At 28.7% G+C, this 21,284-nt stretch overlaps 1 protein-coding gene, 1 long non-coding RNA gene and 1 pseudogene across 3 annotated transcripts; 2 read left to right on the top strand and 1 right to left on the bottom strand.

The window, feature by feature from the left end:
- Window positions 1-165: 165 nt before the first annotated feature.
- LOC149892922 (uncharacterized) lies at window positions 166-11,061 on the top strand. Of its 2 annotated transcripts, XR_016454660.1 has the most exons (3): window positions 166-313; window positions 421-536; window positions 9,195-11,061. It is a non-coding gene; the product is annotated as an uncharacterized LOC149892922 (long non-coding RNA). The 2 variants fall into 2 exon arrangements; XR_016454661.1 differs by lacking the exons at window positions 166-313; window positions 421-536 and adding an exon at window positions 4,508-4,840.
- LOC149892923 (chondroitin sulfate synthase 1-like) lies at window positions 7,540-20,965 on the bottom strand. Its single transcript, XM_090094441.1, has 5 exons — window positions 20,172-20,965; window positions 19,624-19,846; window positions 18,893-19,005; window positions 9,635-10,536; window positions 7,540-9,552 (listed from the first exon to the last, which is right to left on the bottom strand). Exons 1-5 carry the CDS (start codon window positions 20,910-20,912, stop codon window positions 9,480-9,482), a joined length of 2,052 nt encoding a protein of 683 aa, XP_089950567.1. The 5' UTR covers window positions 20,913-20,965; the 3' UTR covers window positions 7,540-9,479.
- On the top strand, window positions 13,299-14,371 carry LOC149892924 (uncharacterized; annotated as a pseudogene).
- Window positions 20,966-21,284: the final 319 nt, after the last annotated feature.

Here is a 21,284-nt window from a genome sequence, read left to right on the forward strand (position 1 = left end):
TTTTTTCAGCTAATTTTTCTATTTACTTTTTGTCTATCAAGTTAATTTTATAAAATGTTAATAATTACTCAAAAAAACATTCTTAAAGTTTTACTCCTTTGTGTAATTTTATAATACTTAATCCCAAAAAATGTCATTTAATGTCATCAGAGTTGTTATATTGTTAGTTATACTCTTCAATCTTCATCCAAAAACATCTAAAGTTATTATCAAGCTTGTCAGTACTTGTCAGTTATAACGTTTCACAATGCAAGTGAAATTGCACGGCGGTTAAGTTTTTCCAAAACGCAAATATTGTGCTGTATGGTAAAAGGTAATATTTTTTTTATTTTTACAAGTCTTTTATTCTGTTTAAATTAAATTTTTCGCATAATTAAAAAGTAATCTAACTTTAAAATATCAACTTACATTACTACGCAGGTGATGTGGTAGAATTATCAACTTACATTATGACGCAGGCGATGATAGAAACTCACATTTTTCTCGATTTCGTCCACGTTGTTTATTTGTGTGATACAGAAATTTAATACTAAGAGGTAGATAATTTATGCTAATACAAATTTAAATGCGCGTTCTTACGAATGTACATACGCATTTATAACACGCGTTTTGAATAATGAGGAGCGGTAAGAGGGGTTTAACATAAATTCAGGAATGCGAGATTAAAGATGGTGTGCGGTCTTATTGAGAAATGCCTAAACACTGGTAAATCAGCTTTTAGAACTTAACAAATTTTAATCGTTTTATTTTTATTAATGACAATGCAAACGTTTGGAGCTTTTGCAATAGGTTTAGGTATTAGGAACATAATTAAATTTTTAGCGATGAAAAGTTTTACTATTAGATATAATATAGATAGTAAATATAATTCGAGTATTTGCTCTGGTATAAATGTTATCGCTGTAATTGCATAATTTAGACATAATTTCATTGGAGTTCGTGTTTGGCACCATCAAGATGATTTTTTGCAAATTTAATTCTATGTTTTAAAGTGGCTTTTTTTTAAACTTGAAACTTTGTAGCACATTGTTTGAAAATTTTGGAGCGTAACATCAATGAAAACGCCCGAAAAAATCCTTTTGAGAGATGATAATTTATACCGATGGATGATGATTGGTAATATTTTTTAAAATCCTGGATAACCGTCAATGAGAGAAATTAGCATTTTTAAAAATAAATTCATAAGATAAAATTAAGTAATACGTCTAAATCAGAGACAGCATAAAAAGTTACATAAAAATTAAATCTTTAACAAGTATGTATGTTCTACATTTGAAAATAAACAATTCATGAAAAATTTGACAAATTTATTATAACCTCATACTTTGTCATACAAAAAAAACGTAAAAAAGATTTTCTGCACTTTCTTCTATCATTACAGTAGTTAAAAGTTTTCTTAGACATGCTTGTTGTTGCAATTAGCAACACAGTTCAACAAATGAATACAATATTCTGGATGGGTTTTCTATCTCTTGAAATGTTACTATTGGGGCTTGAAGTTTAAGTGAAGAGCTTCAGTTGATTGCTCACTGTAGAGTCCAAGGCCTTGAATGTTCTTCGAAATGAACTGCTACACATGAAAGAAAACTGAACCTGTTGTGTGATGGCAACTGGAAGTTCCATGTATGCTGTTTGAATATTTTCAATGTACTCTTCGTAGTTGTCATCAAGTTGAGTTCCAAAACAAGACATTACAACTTTTTCAAAGCAATGGAATTTCTCAATGAAAGGGAAGATGTCAACATTTTGTAACAGTTTTCCACAATTGTTTTAATAAAATTTCCCCATGAAATTGTTGATTAAGAATATGTAAAGCTTTTTGCCATTCCTGACTTGAAGGCCAAATACAGGTGAAATTCTTGAAGAGATGATTCACTACTCCAAGAAGCAAGTGAAGTCCATGGGTGGAATAATGTCTGAAACAAGTGATTTATTTGGCAAGTGAAGCAATTGAGAGTTGATGAGATTGCTTTGCACTCTTGGCATTACTTCCTTCGGCAACAAAAGCTTAGTGGGTAGTTCTAATGCTTCTTAACATTCTCAAGGAACCACATTTCTGGCATTTTTTCTGAGATTGCAATGAGTAGCTGTTTTTTAACTCAAGAGCCCTTTAGAGAAGAAATACACAGCTTTAGTGACTTTGGAATAGGACTTTTTGGTTCTTGAGCTTTTCTTGTGCGGCAAACTTCTTTGCAAAATTTGGTTCAACAAGCCTTTTGCTCAGTTTCACTGTACCATTGGGAGAGCCTTATTTTGTTCTCAGCACTCTTTTGTCTACTTTTTCAATCTAGTGATCAGAAAAAGTGTTAGGCATCGATCACTTTTAGACATGCAAAGAATGCACACTGAGTTTCGACAGTCAGCATGAGATTTTTGCTGAATTTAAGATTTTTAATGATTTTCAAACACTTTTTTGTGACAACTTTTGTTAAAGCTTACAAAAAACTAAAACATCAGAGAATTTAAAAAATAAACAAAGATTAATTTTTTGTGACAACTTTTATTAAAGCTTACAAAAAACTAAAGCATCAGAGAACTTAAAAAATAAACAAAGATTAATTTTTTGTGACAACTTTTGTTAAAGCTTACAAAAAACTAAAACATCAGAGAATTTAAAAAATAAACAAAGATTAATTTTTTGTGACAACTTTTATTAAAGCTTACAAAAAACTAAAGCATCAGAGAATTTAAAAAATAAACAAAGATTAATTTTTTGTGACAACTTTTATTAAAGCTTACAAAAAACTAAAGCATCAGAGAATTTAAAAAATAAACAAAGATTAATTTTTTGTGACAACTTTTGTTAAAGCTTACAAAAAACTAAAACATCAGAGAATTTAAAAAATAAACAAAGATTAATTTTTTGTGACAACTTTTATTAAAGCTTACAAAAAACTAAAGCATCAGAGAATTTAAAAAATAAACAAAGATTAATTTTTTGTGACAACTTTTGTTAAAGCTTACAAAAAACTAAAACATCAGAGAATTTAAAAAATAAACAAAGATTAACTTTTTGTGACAACTTTTGTTAAAGCTTACAAAAAACTAAAACATCAGAGAATTTAAAAAATAAACAAAGATTAATTTTTTGTGACAACTTTTATTAAAGCTTACAAAAAACTAAAGCATCAGAGAATTTAAAAAATAAACAAAGATTAATTTTTTGTGACAACTTTTGTTAAAGCTTACAAAAAACTAAAACATCAGAGAATTTAAAAAATAAACAAAGATTAATTTTTTGTGACAACTTTTATTAAAGCTTACAAAAAACTAAAGCATCATGTTTATTTAAAAAATAAACAAATATTAACTTGTATTAAAACAAAAAATTTTGGTTGCATTAGACATATGGCAAGTCATATAAATTATTTCAAAACTAAAATACTTAACTATGTTTCTTAATTATATACAGAGGTTAGCAACACTTTTTTTTTTAGTCCGATATCTGATAGTCCGATAGTTTTCCTAATAAGCCAGTCTGAATATCGATACTCCGATAGTCCGATAGCTTAAAATATTTTAATGCTTTTATTTTTTTTTTTTTTTTTACCCATTTTGAAAAAAGTATTTGCAAAGTTTTTCAAAATTGAAAAATGGCCTTAGATTTATAAGTGCAATACCTTACATACAAAATTTAATAAATACAGTGCAAAAAAAATAGGCATAAGTTGAATTATTTCACATAAAAGATACAAAAGCTATGATATCAATCTTCCGCCCTCCTCATAAGAGAATATGACACAATCTTTGAATTTGAACTTTTTCAAAAAAAATAATTTATTTCATATATCATGAATTCCATCGTGACGGAATCACCGATTTGAGCTTATTTTCCACATTTATGTTATACAAATAAAAAAACTGTAATGTGCATATTGTTATTCTATATGAATATAGAATGTGCATATTGTTATATATGTTATATATGAATGTGTTATATATGAATGTGCATATTGTTATTCTATATGAATATAGAATAACAATATGCACATTACAGTTGAATATAGAATATAGAATATAGAATAACAATATACACATTACAGCTTTTTTATTTTTATAACATAAATGAGGAAAATAAGCTCAAATCGGTGATTCCGTAACGATGGAATTCATGATATAAATATTAGGAAGACGGAAATACGGAATTTGGATGGTCCGATAGTCGTAGTCAATTAATTTTTTAGTCCGATAGTCCGATACTTTTTGCTTAGTCCGATAGTTATCAGAATATCGGTATATCGGAACTTTTATCGGAAGTGCCCACCTCTGATTATATATTTATGTTTTCAAACATTTCAAAGATTTTCAAGCAAAAAAAATTATTTAACTTAGATAAAAATCTTTGAAAAATAACTTCAAAATTTTGCAAATCAATCAATTTTTTAAAAATGCTAATTTCTTTCACGGGCCGTAATCCTGGATTATAAAAATTCTGCGAATCATTGCCAATTAGTATGAACTGTCATTCCGCCAAAAGTATTTTTTCGCGTGTTTTCATTGATGTTACATTCCAAAATTTTCGAGCTGTGCAGAATGCTGCGCGACGCCCAATTCTAATACTTAGCGTCTGACGGATCAGACAGGAGCCAGTAATTCTTTAACAATTTAAGATCGATTTAAGATTGTGCAACGGTTTTAAATTAAGTTGTAAGAAAAGGTGTCAACACTTTATGAGTGTAACTTGTTTTTGTTTTGGAATTTATTTTTTGAAAAACAAAAACTAAAAAAAAGCTGAAATGATAAAAAAATTTTGAACAAAGAAATCATTCATAAATTATTGGTGCACAATATATATTGGATCTTCTAATGAACTACCCTGATTCTGAGGACCACCCTTGAAGTAAGCTATTGCATTTTAATCTTCTTAAAGTTGTTTTTATTTATATTTGCTTTTAGTATAGTGAGAGTTTTTAAACAACAGCACAACAAATAACAAGCTGGTTGATTATTTAATGGCTGGATAAAATCTTTAGCCAATATCATAAAATATAATTCAAGTTTTCAATAGAAGTTAGTATACCAGCAGTTTTCCGTACAACAGAAAAATAAAGAGAGTTTGAAGGTGGAATCATGAGAGTGAAGTATCTTCACTGTAAGGAATTGATAAAGTTTACTGCTTTTGACATTTTTTAAAATAGTCTTTTTTCAAGGAAAACTGTGTAAAACAATAATATGAAAAAACTTCAAAAAATCGCCAATTAGGTTACAAAACCGTTAATCAATTATAATAAAATTCATTCAATATTAAATATTGACATTAAAGTGATAGAAATAATAACAAACATGCCATCAAAGTATTCCAACTTTTTTAAATTTTTAGTTACTATTATTTCTAAGACATGTTGCACTATTGTTTTAAATAATACTATTTTGCAAATTTACAACCATGCTAAGTCTGAGAGGTGTTCTTTGTAGACTCAGTTTATTATTTGTAGTTAAATTAAGCATGTTTTGAAGTTTCCAAAAAATGAATGCGTTCCAGTAAAAATTCGATTAAAAAAAAAACTCTTTAGTTATTGTTTACAAGAAAATAGGTGGTTTATTTTTAAAATGCAGCAATACTAAAATACTCAAGCCAAAATTTTGTACTGCGTTTCTAATTTAGGGTATTACAGGTAAAGTTTAGTGATGCAAGGTTCTGTGATTTAGAGATGCTTTCTGTAACCCGTTGTTGGTCTTTCTTACTCAATAACAGACGTTATGACAGCTGATATTTATATCAATATATTAAGAAATAATGCTTTCATATGCTGACAATAACAAACCGTTTTGTTAGGTATATTAACAAGATATCGATCTTAAGCATATGGCTACTAAAGCTGAGAGATGGCTCCAATATAATGATATAAATGATTGGATTGTCAGTATAATCCCCAGATTTAAATCCAGTAGAAAATAATGGTAAACTTGGAACGATGAAGCGGCAAAAGATAAGTGAACAAAATAATAGTGTTCAAGATTTAATATTTTTTCGTTTTTTCGGCTTTGCATTAGAGCGTAATTCACAAAAGTAAAATCATCAAACATTTGGAAAAAATGTTTTAAATTTTGGATTTTTGTTAAAAATGAAATTGGATTTTTCTCTTTCTAGTGATTGAACCAACAGGATCAACGAAAAACTTGGAAACAGGAAGAAATCAACTTTAAAACTGGGAAAACGGGTTGTAACCAGAAAAAATAAAACTGTATTTTTGGTTACTTCACTTTGTATAAAACTTAACTTATACATTTCGGTGTCTCGTAATCAGAAAAGCATTAAACAAAATCAAAAATGTAAGGGAGAACCTTAATGAATGGGACGATTATTGAATGGGACAAACTCAGATTCTTATAGAAGCATCGATGTAAGGATATTCAAATTCCTGTAACAAAGAGTGATAGAAATAAGAACTCAACTGACCGACTCATCCATCCTATTGCTCTATGACCGTAATGACAATAGATGTTATTGTGTTTTCGAATGTAAAAAGTAATTTTTAAAAACGTTTTTTTTTTCTGATTTTGCAGCAATTTTTGGAGTTGTGGAAAATAAAATTCCATGCTTAAATAGATAGCAGTCTCTAGTACTACAGTGATTAAAACAGTCAAGCTTAACTAATGGTGTTTTTGGTGTGACTAATCATTTTTGGATAAAGTGATGGGCATATTGAATGGGACAAAATACTACCTATTGAATGAATTTTAACAAAGTATTATTTACAGCTCAGCAGAGGGATGCTGCAGTCCCTTACTTTTATCCCCATGGGTAATGGGTATTATTTACACACTTTTATACTGCAATATTTTACTTAAATAAAAATAACTAAATATAATATTCTAAAATGAGAAAGTTCTACTTTGATTAAAATTTATTTAGAGTTAAAATGTTTAAAGTTAAAAATACTTTTTGTGTGGTCTTTATGTATGTATCTATATATTTAACTACATTTACAATTAATAAACTAATTTCAAAAATGATTAAATTAAATACGTTTATTTTTAATTCTTTTATGTTTGTCCCATTCAATGAGAAATACTTAATGAATGGGACAAATGTCATGCTCCAAAAAAACTCTCTTTTTTCCAATAGCCAAATACAAACCCAATTTTTTTGTTTTACTATATCATTGAGCAAGAGTCGGTGGTTATCAAACATATTTAAATATATATATTAAGCAATTTTATCTACGTTTAAAAAGCATTTTGCAAAAACTGTCCCATTCATTGAGGTTTTCCCCTATACTAATTTGCATTCGTATTACAGAAGCTTTTTAAAAAAGCTTAAGAATTAATTGACTTATCACTAAAACGACAACGCAACAATAACTGTGTGTTTCTGCTTCGTGTAAATGTTAATCTCTTAATCAGGCTGTTAAGCTTTTCAGAGAGAATTTCAGCTGCTGTTATGCTCTCATTATCATTAAGGGGAACATGATCATCTAAAACCTCTAAGTCTTCTTCTGCGTTTGTCTGAAACAAACAAAACAACATTAGTTTTGCTATTTTTTTAATTGCTTTTCTTATTGTTTATTATTATTTAGTATAGTATATTTAGTAATATTTCTTATTTTTTTAATTGCTGTTTAAAACTTATTATCTAGAACTCTTAGATTCTTTACATCATTAGGTATCATAGAAGACTGGAATAAACTGCATAGTTAATGTTTAATGGTTCTTGAACTTATGGACTTATTGAAGTTATGTTTATTTCTCAGTTTAGCAAAAATTAATCGAAAAACAGAATCTACAGTAAGAAGAGTATCATCGTCTCTGCACAGGACTTTAACTGCTACTTTTATGGATTCAAGAGAACAGTTTAGATCTTGAAAAATTTGAATTCCACTTTGCTTGATAGATCTACATAGCCTTAGATATTGCACGTCATAGCAGCAGATACCACTCAATCATACTCAGCATTGAGTTCTATCAAGTTTTGCAGCCTCTAAAAAAATGCTAGCTCTTTTTTATGTTCTAGAACAAGATATCGATGCAATCAGATCTCATCCATAAATGATTGATTGTGCTAGATTTGAGTTTAAACTTAGCATACTTGTTTTTTCTCGCAACATTGTACAACTTGGTTTTTTCTTTAAACCCTAACTATATCTCTGTAAATCTTTTTGGTGGACTTTCATTTGACTTGTTTAAGCTGTTACTTTGTTAAGCTTCTTTCTTTTTGTATCTTCTCTTAACTTTTTTCTAATTCTTTTATACATTTGAGAAGTAATAAGTTAAGGTTTATATAATACTAGCTCTGGATTCTTATTAAATACATCGACTACTAGACGAATTTCGTTTATCAAAGAATTGAAATTTGGGACTACAACTGGTTACTCTTCATTAAGTACATTTAAGGCAAAATTATCCTCCAAGTTCATCTTCATCTTCATTTTATCCTCCTAGTGCTCTTCATCTTCATTTTTGAAACCAACAATTTACTTATTTTCTTCATTTACCTGCTCCATCTGTGAATAGCAGCTTTTTTGCTGGATACAATCTGGAGATCTTAATCAGCTTAATCAATCCATATTGAAGAGTTGATTTTGCTCTTGGATATTAATGGTCAAGTAACGCTGATTTTTCGTTAAAGTGCATTCATCCATTGAAACTGAAACTCGGATATTTTTTGCTTCTTTTTTTTTTTAATTTGACTTCAGTTCTGCTTTAGTTACTCTACATTCTTGATGAGTTAATTTTATGACGGCAGTTTCTGATTAGGCAGTTGAAATTGTCTGGCTGTGAAAGACATTTGAATAAAATCACTTTTGCAGATTGCATGTATAGAGAATTATTAAAATCATGTATAGAGAATTCATCACAATTAACATGCTCAGATAAAAAGTTCTCTAATTGATTTCTGTAATTCATGACTGCCGACTAAACTATTATTTAGGTTTCTCCTTTTCCTATTTTTTTGGGGGCCTAGGAACCAAATACAGCTTTGTGCTTTTTCTGCAGATGATGAACTAGACCACTTGTTGAGCATTCTTTGTAGATCAAGACTGTTGGACAATAATAACACCGACTCTGAGTTTGCCAGCTTCTAAAAGTTGTTGCAAACTGGAGATTGAAAATTTTCAATATAAATGGTTTATAAAATAAGCTTTTTGAATGTTATATTCTTTTTCGAATTCAAGAATCCACCAAAATAAAGAATGTAAAATTGCGATCTATTTTCTGCATAACCAAAAGATATATTATCTTGTTTCTTTTAGAATGTAGAACATTAGATGAACGACTAGATGACGTGACTAGGAAGTAAGATGACTTGGAAATAAGGTAAAGAAGTTTTTTATCAGCAGCAACATTCATTTGTTTCGTTATGCCGCCAATTGTAAACAGATATGCCAAAAAGAGCGAATCTATTTGTAGTCGGCAAAATTTCTGTATATAACTTCATGCCTGGAGAGTTTTACAAAAAACATCATGTGCTTTTATACAATTCACATCAAATGTTGATGTTCAATATATGATAACACTGATAACTTGGTAGAAAAATATCATAAGTCATGAGTTTGAAACAAACCAGGGTCAAATGCTCGAAATACAGCGGGTTCTCCATTGATGAGGTATCTTGAATTAAAGTAAAAAGTCAATTAGGCAACAAGAAGAAATTTAAAAATGAATCAAAAATCTTATTAAATAAATTTTTAACCTTTCATATAAATCTATATCTTTATTTTCTTCTTCCGGAATAGACATATTAAACCCACCAATTGAATCAAAATCTGCTCGATATTGACATGATATTTTGAATTCGTGTACACTCCAGAAACCATTATCTTTCGATATATGAAAAGGAGAATTAGTTAATGAAAGTTTTTCGAAAGAAGACGATTGATTAAAGGCCATAGGGTAATATACTTGTCGGCCTTTTCTTGCATTTGTTTTACACCGCTTTAAAAATCCTTCATTAAAGTTCATATTAATGTCTGAGAAAACAAGCAGTGAATTTTTATCGCAGTTTAAGGCTCCAGTGGCTAATCCCAACGAGCGCGAGAATGACTCGTTTAGTTCAATCCATTGCAGAACAGAACGCGGATACTTTGTTTTAAATTCCATAAAATATTGCACATGTTTAGCAGATGGCGTAACCATGCTAAAGTAAACAACAGTCAGTGAGGTATCGAAACTGCGTTGTAGACATATTTTTTCGTAAATTGACATAAAATTTACGAAAGCGGAAAAGTTACCATCTAGCGGTAAAATAAAATTCAGAATGTCTTTTAGTATATCGTTCTTATGATCAATTGAGTAAATAGTATTTCCGAATGGTTGCTGCAAATAAGCCTGATGGTGGTCATGAATATCAAGTCTTTGATTTTTAAGACCCAAAGGAGCACGGTAGTTCATTAGAAAATCTAATATATATTGTACGCCATACTTTGGATGGTAACGACGATAACCAAAATTTAGTCGCTTAAATATCAGCATTTCTCTCAATGTTTCACCGCCACCTTTATTAATGATTGACATCAATTGACGTAGGACGTCATTTATACTGACTTTAAAAGAACGAGAAATTTCATGCTTCGTTGTCTGAACGTGCGAGTGAATCTAAAAATATGTTAAATAAAAATCTTTACTTTTAAATGTGCTAAATTCATTTTAGCATTTGGTTCGCTTTACAAACCACTTTTCATAATAATTCAAGGTTTTAGAAATATTTAAATGTTCGCTTAAAGTAAAAACTCGATTTTTAACACTTCGTAACCCTAAAGTATATTAGTCAAAAATGTAATATTAATACTTAATATTACATTATTGACTTATATACTTTACAGTTCTGGGGTCACTACTATAAAACTCATTCTGATCGGAATTAAAAAAATCGTAAACCCGATGAATTTCTTCGGATTCGACAAAATTAGCGTAAACCCGATAATCCCAAATTGCCTTTACTATAAACATTTTTTTTCGAATCGTAAAAATTTTCCGACGAAAATATAAGCGGATTCATGAAAAACGAAAACATATTATCTAGTTCATCCATTGTTTTTTTACATTTTGTTTTGTTTATATTATGGACGTGCAAACTTTCAACTAAACGATACAAAAAAAAAACAAATTTCAAAAAAGAAATGTAAACCCAATATCCTTATCTTAAACCTATCCTTATCTTAAATATACATTATAACTATTTCCAATTATGAATCTTTCTGTGCAACTAGCTAGCACAGTCCTACGTTCATATGCATTAGGAGTTTAAAGACGTTCTTTATCAATTTACAAGGCCAGCTAACGAATGCTTCATTAAATGAATTGTTTCACTATTAAATAGTTATAAGTAATTTTTTCACTGGATTTGCCTTTGTGATATGTCTATATTATAGACATACTACAATGGCAATAATTATGTATAAAATTTCCATAAAATATTTTTTTTTAAGGTATAACAAAGACATGCACACAGAAGCAATTAAACAGTAATTTTAAGGAAGTGACGTTACTGTGTCATGTTAAATAATTTTCAAAACACTAAATCAAAGTTATCCTTTATTGTAATTGTCGCCTGTCTGTGTTTACTCTATACATAATACCATTTCCATATTTAGTATATTACATTTAATGTGCTTTTAACTTTTTTTATCCTAGAAGCAGAGAAAAGATGCCCAAGCAGTTCAAGTGTCATTGAGTTTGTCACAAAAAATTCTTTTGGCAGACTGGATTAAACAATGCAAAGATGTTTTAATTTGAAGATTTGGTGACAAGTCACAGATGGCTCAAAAACAGCAAAGGTTACAAATCTTGAAAAACCAGGCATGGGAGGCTATTTATTCTGAAGCAGTTGCAAATGGACTCCCCATTCCAAACATCTTCTACCTAAGACATGTAATAATTTCTTACATTTCCAAAAGTATTCTAAACCTAGTTTAAAAATTAGATTACCAAATTTTATTCACATTAGATGTTCATTTTGACCAGGATCCATTTTGACCAGACAAAATGTATTGGTCCTGAATGCAACATATTATAAGCCCTTAAAAGGAAGCCTTCGCCACTTCTATTACTCTATAAATAACAATAAATACTAAGGCTCTGCGTATCGTTATCGGTATATCGGTTTGAACCGATATTTTGAACCGATAACGATATAACACGATAACGATATCAAACGATATGAGTTTGTCTATGAAACGATAATATCAGTTTAGTTATCGTTTGAAACAATAAACAAACGATAACTTATCGTTTAAAACGATATTATCGGCTTTTTTTATCGGTTTATTGGAATACATAAAAATAACGAGAATACCGATATTTATCGGTATAATAACGATATTTTTTGCAATATTCCAATTTATTTTTTTTTTTAAATGCCAAATTTTAGTTCAAATATATAATAAATCTTCAAGTCGAGTCAAGATGTCGTTTTGCCTATCTTAACTGGTTTTACAAGTTAATCCTTCCCAATTGTATATATTATCTGGATGTCTAACTTCACAAAAATTCTGTAAAGAAAAAGTGAAGCAACACTGTTCTCCAAATTGACCCCCAGGTTGAAACTCTCCCCACTCCTGATTTTTTTACATTTAATCAATCATATGCATTAGTAAACACAATATATGTTGTCAAAAAAATCTGAACTAAATGCTAAATATGTTACTTCCAAAATTAAAACGCATAATTTTTGGCTTTTTTTCTTCCAAAGTTTTAATAAAGTCAGCCATTATGGTAGTCAAAATAACCCATTAATATATATATAGATTAAAGTACCTTTGATATACTCTCTAGCCAGTGTGTGCGTGTGTGTGTGTGTGTGTGTTTGTGTTTGTGTGTGTGTGTGTATGTGTGTGTGTTTTTATATATATATATATATATATATATATATATATATATATATATATATATATATATATATATATATATATGTATATATATATATATATATATATATATATATATATATATATATATATATATATATATATATATATATATATATATATATATATATATATATATATATTAACACACACACATATTGATATTATATAATATACTTCAGGTAGAATAATGTATTTGATAGAAAGTAATGCATTTCAGGTAAATAGGAGTACTATTAGGCGAATCTCTGATATGTATCCAGACAAATAATTAGCCAGGGTAAAATACTTTAAATGTAGCTGAAAAAATCTGTGGACTCTGCTATTTAAATCTTAGTATAGATTATTTATATTTATGATTTTCTAATTTAAAAATAAGGTTAAGATAAGATCAGTTAAAACATTTTTTCTCTTTATGTTATTTTATAGTTTGATTCAATATAATTTTTATTGTTTTTACTTATTTCAAAAACTGTTATAAAATTCTTACTACTAATTTTAGAGGAGTTTCTTATGATTGTTGCAAAAGTAAAGCAGTAACCAATATAGTAGATATTAGTGAATCACTTGGAGATAAACATGCAGAACAAGTAGCATCTGGATTGTTAAAGCATAAAATGGAGAGTGAAAGCATTGTAAGTGTAGAGCAGTTCAAGATGTCTACAGGTGGAAATCTTCTCTCTGTTACAAGTGGAGTAAATGAAATTAAGTCAAAAAGAAAGAAAGTAAATCATATCTTGTTCCAAAATATTATGGAGCTATCAAATGCATTAGAACTCTCTAAAAATAAAACCAAAAAATCATGTTCTACTTTACACAGGAATCTAACAAGTGCTGTAGAATCGATTATTAATGTTAAAATGAATGAATTGTAGGAAACTCTGAATATCTTTAAATGTTGGTCAAAACTTCTTAAAAGTTATTTTTGTTTTCAATCCAAAAAATCATTATTCTTCCTTTGAAATATATGAAGATTCTGGTGTCAAGCAATGCTATATTCTTGCCATTGTGGAGATGGTCTTAGAGGATAATGGCAATCTCCAAAAATTATTGGTTCTTCTTCAACTTGAAGAAGTAAACTTCAGTATGGCATTTGACCTAAAGTGTGCAAATGGTGTTTTTAGAACTTTGAAGTCACTCTGGTAAATATGCCTGCCTGTATTGTGAAGGAGAATGCTCCCTTGAAGCAGGGAAACTAAGAACGTTGGGCTCCATAGACTTATGTTATGATAAATATGTATATGGTGGAAAAAAAAGATTGAAAATGCAGGAATACAAAAATGTAATAAATCCTCATTTCATTTACTTAAAAGAAGATCAAGAAACTTTTCTTGAACAAATTGTTCCTCCACCTGTTGAAAACACATTACATATTAATGAGAGGGTATTATGGTGTAGGTTTAGATGGAAACAATGATAATTGATTTATGCCCCTATTAGAAATTTTGGAGGAGGATGTGACCTTAACTGCAGCAATCAATATTTTACCAATAATGAATTGCTTGCGTAAGTTTTCATTAGTGAAATCAGCTGTGTTTGGTTTGGAAATGGGTACAGATATTTCTGTTAAAACTCAAGATTTCAAAAGTTCATTTTCTAGTCTTCAACTATTTTACAAAAGATGTATTTAGCTATGACTTGACAGTTTCATGGAAAATACATATTTTAGTGTCACATTCTCACCTTTGTAGATTGCAATAATATTAGCATAGGTAGCTATGAAAAGACTTGGATTATAAAAGAAACATAGGACAAAAAGTTATGGAGAGCTAAAATCTGCTGTGGTAAATTTTAATTTAAACAGGCATTAACTTAAATATCATTTGTGATACAAATGTATTTATATTATGGTTTTTTTGTAAATGAAATAAATAAATATTAATGGATTATTTTGACTACAATAATGGCTGACTTTATTAAAACTTTGGAAGAAAAAAAGCCAAAAATTATGTGTTTTAATTTTGGAAGTAACATATTTAGCACTTAGTTCAGATTTTTTTTGACAACATATATTGTGTTTACTAATGCATATGATTGATTAAATGTAAAAAAATCAGGAGTGGGGAGAGTTTCAACCTGGGGGTCAATTTGGAGAACAGTGTTGCTTCACTTTTTCTTTACAGAATTTTTGTGAAGTTAGACATCCAGATAATATATACAATTGGGAAGGATTAACTTGTAAAACCAGTTAAGATAGGCAAAACGACATCTTGACTCGACTTGAAGATTTATTATATATTTGAACTAAAATTTGGCATTTTAAAAAAAAAATAAATTGGAATATTGTAAAAAATATCGTTATTATACCGATAAATATCGGTATTCTCGTTATTTTTATGTATTCCAATAAACCGATAAAAAAAAGCCGATAATATCGTTTCAAACGATAAGTTATCGTTTGTTTATTGTTTCAAACGATAACTAAACTGATATTATCGTTTCATAGACAAACTCATATCGTTTGATATCGTTATCGTGTCATATCGTTATCGGTTCAAAATAATAACGATACGCAGACCCTTAATAAATACCTTTAAAAAGCATCAAAAAACATCCTAAAAGTTGTTCTAGTAAACTTAGATTGAACACTTCAATTCCATTTATTAAATTTTTTTTTAGCAGAAATTAAAGAAATAATTAAGCTTGCTCTGACCAATGGAATAACTTTATTTGTTGTCTCCTGAAAAGTTTAATTATCTTTATAATCATTTAGTGTAAGTTTGTAGGAGAGAGAAAGTCTGTGGTTATCATATCCTTGATAATTTTAATTTATAAAAAGTATTGTTTTATTATCACCTGTCTATGTTGACCCTTAGATGCCATTTACACATTTTGTGAGTTGGAGAATTTGTGTCATTTTTACAAAAATAAAAATTGCTGGGCATCAGTTTTAGTTACCTGACAATATTTTAATATAGTAAAAATGACCTATTGTTCAAGGTGTAAATGGTTCCTAATATAGACGGTGCAAAATACTGCAATAATGCAATATCATAGTATAGATGTAATCAATGTTGTAAAATGTTACGAACTTAAAATGTATTATTTAACTATGTAGGACTTCTGGGACAACATCAAACAAGTGACTACAAAGAAGGTGACAGATTCTAACAAAAGTAATATGGGGAGTCAAAAGCTAATACTGATGAGCTGGATGAGATTGTTTTTGACATTAGACTCAAATAGTTCTATAGAATATATTACAACTATTCTAGAATTTTAATTCTAGAATAGTTGTAATATATTCTATAGAACTATTTATAGAACTATAAAACTATTTACAGAACTATCAAACTCAGAATTTAAAAATTCTGAGTTTTTATATTCAAATTCAGTGTGTTCTACTGCAATATAAAGAAATCTAGATAAAAGTATTTGTAATTGGCAAAGCAGTTTCTTTCATAATTAGTGACACTAACCTTAATGGCCTCTTTTTTTGCAAATAACATTTAGTGATTAACTTGGTGTTTGATATTTGTGGAGAAATTTATGTGAAAATAGAGTTTGGTATGAAAAAAGTAAGAAATTTATTCGTGCCCAAATTCATATTTTAAATTTCCTACCCACTGTTGATTATCTGTTCTCGAGGTAGACTGAAAAATGAAATGTGGAACTTTTTATTCTAATTTTTTTTAATTTGATTTCTGTTTTTGTATTCAAAACAAGAAACTGTTAAAAAAAAAAAATGCTAGCTCAAATTATCGGATTTACGATTTCCGCTACACAATGATCGCGTAAATTTTTATCGGGTTTTTACGCTTAAATTAGCGGAAATTACGAAAAAATGTGTTTATAGAAAGGGTCTGCGTCTCGTTATTTTTTTAATCGAAGCGAGACGAGACGATCCTAAAAGCCTTTTCCCGATTAGCGATAAAAATCGAGACAATTTTCAATTTTCACTCGAAAATCGGGACGATGCCGAGACGAGACGAGATGTCCCGGACAAAATAGGACCTTTACAATTTCCCGGAATTTACATCTTTTTAACGGGACATAACGAGACATAACGAGACATACTAGTTCATCCTTAATGTGAAATTTAAATAATGAATTTCTGGCACAATTACCATTATTTATTTCAGCTGCTATTATTGATATTGTTATACCATCTACATAAACACAGCTTTATAAACGTTAATGGTAACAACTGAAATCAGGGGGAAAAAATATTCTTGGGATAGTATTTAAATCTTTCCACTAAAATATATCGGAAGAAGGGGATAAATATGTGTCCAAGTTTCTGATCATTTAATATTGTTTACTGCTTAGGTCAGTATTCACTTCTAATGCCAGAGTTTGTTTTACACTCATAATTAAGGGAAAGGTTATCCAAAGTTTCTTTAAGTTTTTTGATCTATAAAACATTTGACTTTTTTTAAAAAGTGTAATTCTTGCAGAGACTAACAATAGAGCATGATATTCAATACCTAGTTCTTTTATTTTTTCTCTTTTCATTTGCTCACTTAGGACCACCCATTGTTTATGGGGTTTTCCAGAACCAAAATGGCTACTTTTATTGGTCATAAGATTTTCTTGAAGCCATTGGTATTTTTTTTCTATAAAAGAATCATCATTTTTACCACATTGTTTTAGTTTTTTTCTTCACTTTTGAAATAAATCTATCTAAAGTAGCATTAATTTATGTTCTATTTGCTAATTTCTTCAGTTTTATTTGATTTCGTCAAGTAAATCCTTCCAAAATCGTAATTTATCCACTCCTAATTCACCTAATTTCGGGATAAGATCTTTTCTTTTTGTTATTGTTGTTTTTAAAATCATTAATATATATCAGAAACATTTTTGAGTACTTTATGTCATTTTTCACTTTACACTGTTTAACATTTTATGTTATAACCTCTTTGACAATTATCACATTACGTTCCCTATCATGTTTAAGTAAATAATATTACTTGTATATTACAGGAAATACTGAAGTTTTTAAGTAATGCTATTTCAAATATCCAGCACTTCTTGAATGGTAAATAATTATTCAAATTAAAACATTTTAACAAATTTCTAAGTAGCATATGATGAAAAAAATATGTTTCTTGAAACTATATTTGATATGTTGAAACAAGTAATACAAGTAAAAAACTCAAATTCAAGAAATACAAATGTCAATGAGTCCATAAAAACCTTGTTTTCCGCCATTTTCATTTATTTTGATATAATAAACCACTGTTAAAAAATGGCGGAAGACAAGGTTTTTATGGGTTCATTGGCATTTGTATTTCTTCAAAAAATTTATAAAGTTATAAGATTATCTTCGAAGTAAATATAGGCTTTAATTTAGATTAAAAGTTCTCCATTTTTACTAAATAAAAATCTCTCATTTTTTAGATTTCTTTGAAAATATTATTAAAATGTTTAACTTCTTTTAACCATAAAATGTAAAATATAAGTTTTATTAAAAAACTGTTTTTACTTTTTAAATAAATGATCATTCTAATTTAATATTATTTAAAAAAGGGCACTATATTTACCAAAAAATTGTGAGGGGTTTAGTGCCATTTTTTTGTTGATGTTTTGAGTCACTGTGCGTCATTTCTGGCTGGCAAAACAAACTTGGTTGGCAAAAAATTTTCTTCACTGTGGAAAGCGCGAGTTAAATATCTAGTCAATATAATTGATCTGTCTCGTAACGTTTCGTAATTATCCGGGACACAGTTCTTAAATTCCGAGAAAAAAATTATATCCCGATTTGTAACTTTATTCCGGGATAATCGTTTCCTTTGTCTCGTTATTTTTTTCCGGGAAATTTCTCGTCTCGTTACGCTTTTCCCGGTTCATTTCGACAAAACGATTCCGAGACGCAGGCCCTTAGTTTATAGCAGCAATCCGCTCATTTCAGCGGGTTTCAGATGAAATTGTCGTGAATTCCGATCGGAATGAGTTTTGTAGTAGTGACCCCTGGTTTGCTTGACTTTTTATATAAAACATCGTTATCTTGGGTTGAAAAATTAATTTGTGGTTAACCAAATAAAACCATATAAAGTAAAAGGAAAATTGGTTTAAAAAAACTTTTAATCTTATCAGGATTATAGCAGATAGCACAATTTCAACAAAGCTACTTGTGATACGCTTACTTTTTGAGCTGTAAACATTTCCCATTCAGGTTCCTCATCTTTTGGCATTTGATTATAAAAATTATTTAGACTCTTCAACGACAGCATCTCATCAAGAGATATATTGTTTAAACCTAAACGAAATGTTAAACAAGCTGTAAAAACGGCAACAAATGAGGTTCATGAAAAGGGCAGGATATAAAAATGTTAAAGAGAGCGCTATGCAAGAAAATCTATAATCATAATTTGATACAAAACGAAATGTTATTTATCCCCTCAAAATCAATAGTGTTTTTTTTTTTTTACTAACTCTTGTATGAAGCTTATCACCAATGATACATTTCTTTTGGTAAGAAAAAACTCTCTGAAGTTATAATAACCAATCAAATAAACAATTAAAATAACCAATCAAATAACCAATCAATAAAAAACTGTTTAAGATGTTAAGTTTAAAAAAACATTTTCTTAAATTTAACTAATATCTGGAATTTTTAACAACATTTTATAAAACAAAATTAATTTTATGTGTAAGTTAAGTTTAAGAAAAAAATTAATGAAAATTTTAGAGAATTTGTGAAATAAACCACAAAATAACAAATAAGGTAAATGATGAAACAAACAATAAAAAAAAATAACCAATGAAATAACCAATAAAATAAACGATGAAGTAACCAATGAAATAAACAATGAAATAACCAATGAAATAACAAATTAATGAAAAATTATTTTTTACTCAATATTTTAATAGCTACCTTTTGATAGAACCATATCAAGTGTTTTAAGTTGCCTTTGTAGCCACACTGTATCTTGAGTGTGTTCACGTATTTTTAATTCCAAAAAATGAAAATGAAGGATTTGCATGTAAGGAGAAATTTTTATAGGGTGTATTGTGATTGCATTATGAACAGCATTAGTTTTCACCATTTTCAACAAGGCGCTAATTCCAGCACGATTATGATAAAATAAAGATTCCATCTATGCAACATAGAAAGCTCAAGTATATACATTAAAATACAGTAGATAAAACAGTTAAGATTCTACAAATCAATTTCTATTTATGAATTTTCAATCAATATGAACAGTGTTCTGTTATAATTTAATTTTAATTACTACTAACACTATAACATACTATAATAAGAGAGGTTTATCAGAAAATCATCACAAGATAAAATGCATCCCAATTATCCTGATTATTACTTAAAAATATATTTACACTGGAGACCTTATATACACTAAATAAGTGAACTTTTGTCTTTTTTGTTCCTAAGCTTTATGCAATACTAAAAATCATAAATAATACCTCTAATGCCCAAGTGCAAGAAATTCCAACAAAGTTATGCATGCATCTTCCCACTTCAACATCTTCATGCTTGGTTTTTAAATGATCAAGGCAAAATCTCACATATGGTATAAGTTTAGAAAGAGCACTGGCAGTAAATAGAAAGCTAGGTCCACCTAAACAATAATTTTCGTTTGTTTTAAAATTCAAAATTTCTTTGTATTTTCCTGATTGTCCAATATATAGATCATCATCGCTGTTTAATCCACTCAAAAATGACTTTAGTTTGTCAATTCGGATGTAAACATCATCATCCCCACGGAGAAACCATTTATACTCATCAATGTAGTTATCATGCATATACTTTAACATCATCATAGATTTCCTCTGCGGAGGATATGAGTCATCAACACCATCCAAATAAACAACTGGCAAATTACTATGTTTAGACTGGCTACTTGCAAAAAAAATGAGCTTTCCATAACCTTTTAAATCTGATCCCCAAGTTTCATAGACAGCTTTTGCTCGACTATCAAGGTATTTTTCAGCAGTCATAATGCCAATAAGAATGAACTTCTTTTTCTTTAGTTTAGTTTTTTCTATTTGCTCCAAACTGATATCAGATGCTATATTTTCTAATCCTCTCTTAGCAATGCAATTGTCATAATGGAATTGTGAGGTATATTTTATTATATGGGTAAATATAGTGCCACCAACAAGTCCAAGCAGAAACTTAAAAAAACTATGAACTTTAAAGAACATCTTATATATAAATTATATCTAAAATAAATATGAACACAAACATTAAAAAAATGTGGAAAAATGTTTCTAAATCTTATAATGTGAATCATTTCAAAGTCATTCACTTGGATGAAAGCAATTGATTGAATGCTGCTCAACTGCAAGAAAAGTGCAATAAAGTCAAAAAATAGGGAAAATAAAATACAAAAACTTCTGAAATATAGGAAAATGGAAAGAAAACAGAATGACCAAGATTGCAGGACTAAATAAAAACACATCATCACTAGCAAGTAGCATCCTTTATACTTTAATGTTCATTCCTAAATTAGTGCAACATATATGCCTTCAATTAATCCAATATGTTAACCTTTCATTCATTGCTATTCAGTTCAC

Source organism: Hydra viridissima, unplaced genomic scaffold (genome assembly GCF_058129835.1).
Source record: "Hydra viridissima isolate aposymbiotic clone 2 unplaced genomic scaffold, HvirCarnegie_v1 scaffold_1, whole genome shotgun sequence".
Taxonomy (NCBI): domain Eukaryota; kingdom Metazoa; phylum Cnidaria; class Hydrozoa; order Anthoathecata; family Hydridae; genus Hydra; species Hydra viridissima.

Bases quoted from the DNA above. Each gene is read 5' to 3' on its own strand.
- LOC149892923 (XM_090094441.1), bottom strand. From the start codon at position 20,912: ATGTTCTTTAAAGTTCATAGTTTTTTTAAGTTTCTGCTTGGACTTGTT. The intron at 19,847-20,171 runs GTATTATTTATG...TATGTTGCATAG, and splicing joins CTTGCACTTGGGCATTAGAG to ATGGAATCTTTATTTTATCA. The intron at 10,537-18,892 runs GTAAGCGTATCA...ACATATTTTTAG, and splicing joins AAATGTTTACAGCTCAAAAA to ATTCACTCGCACGTTCAGAC.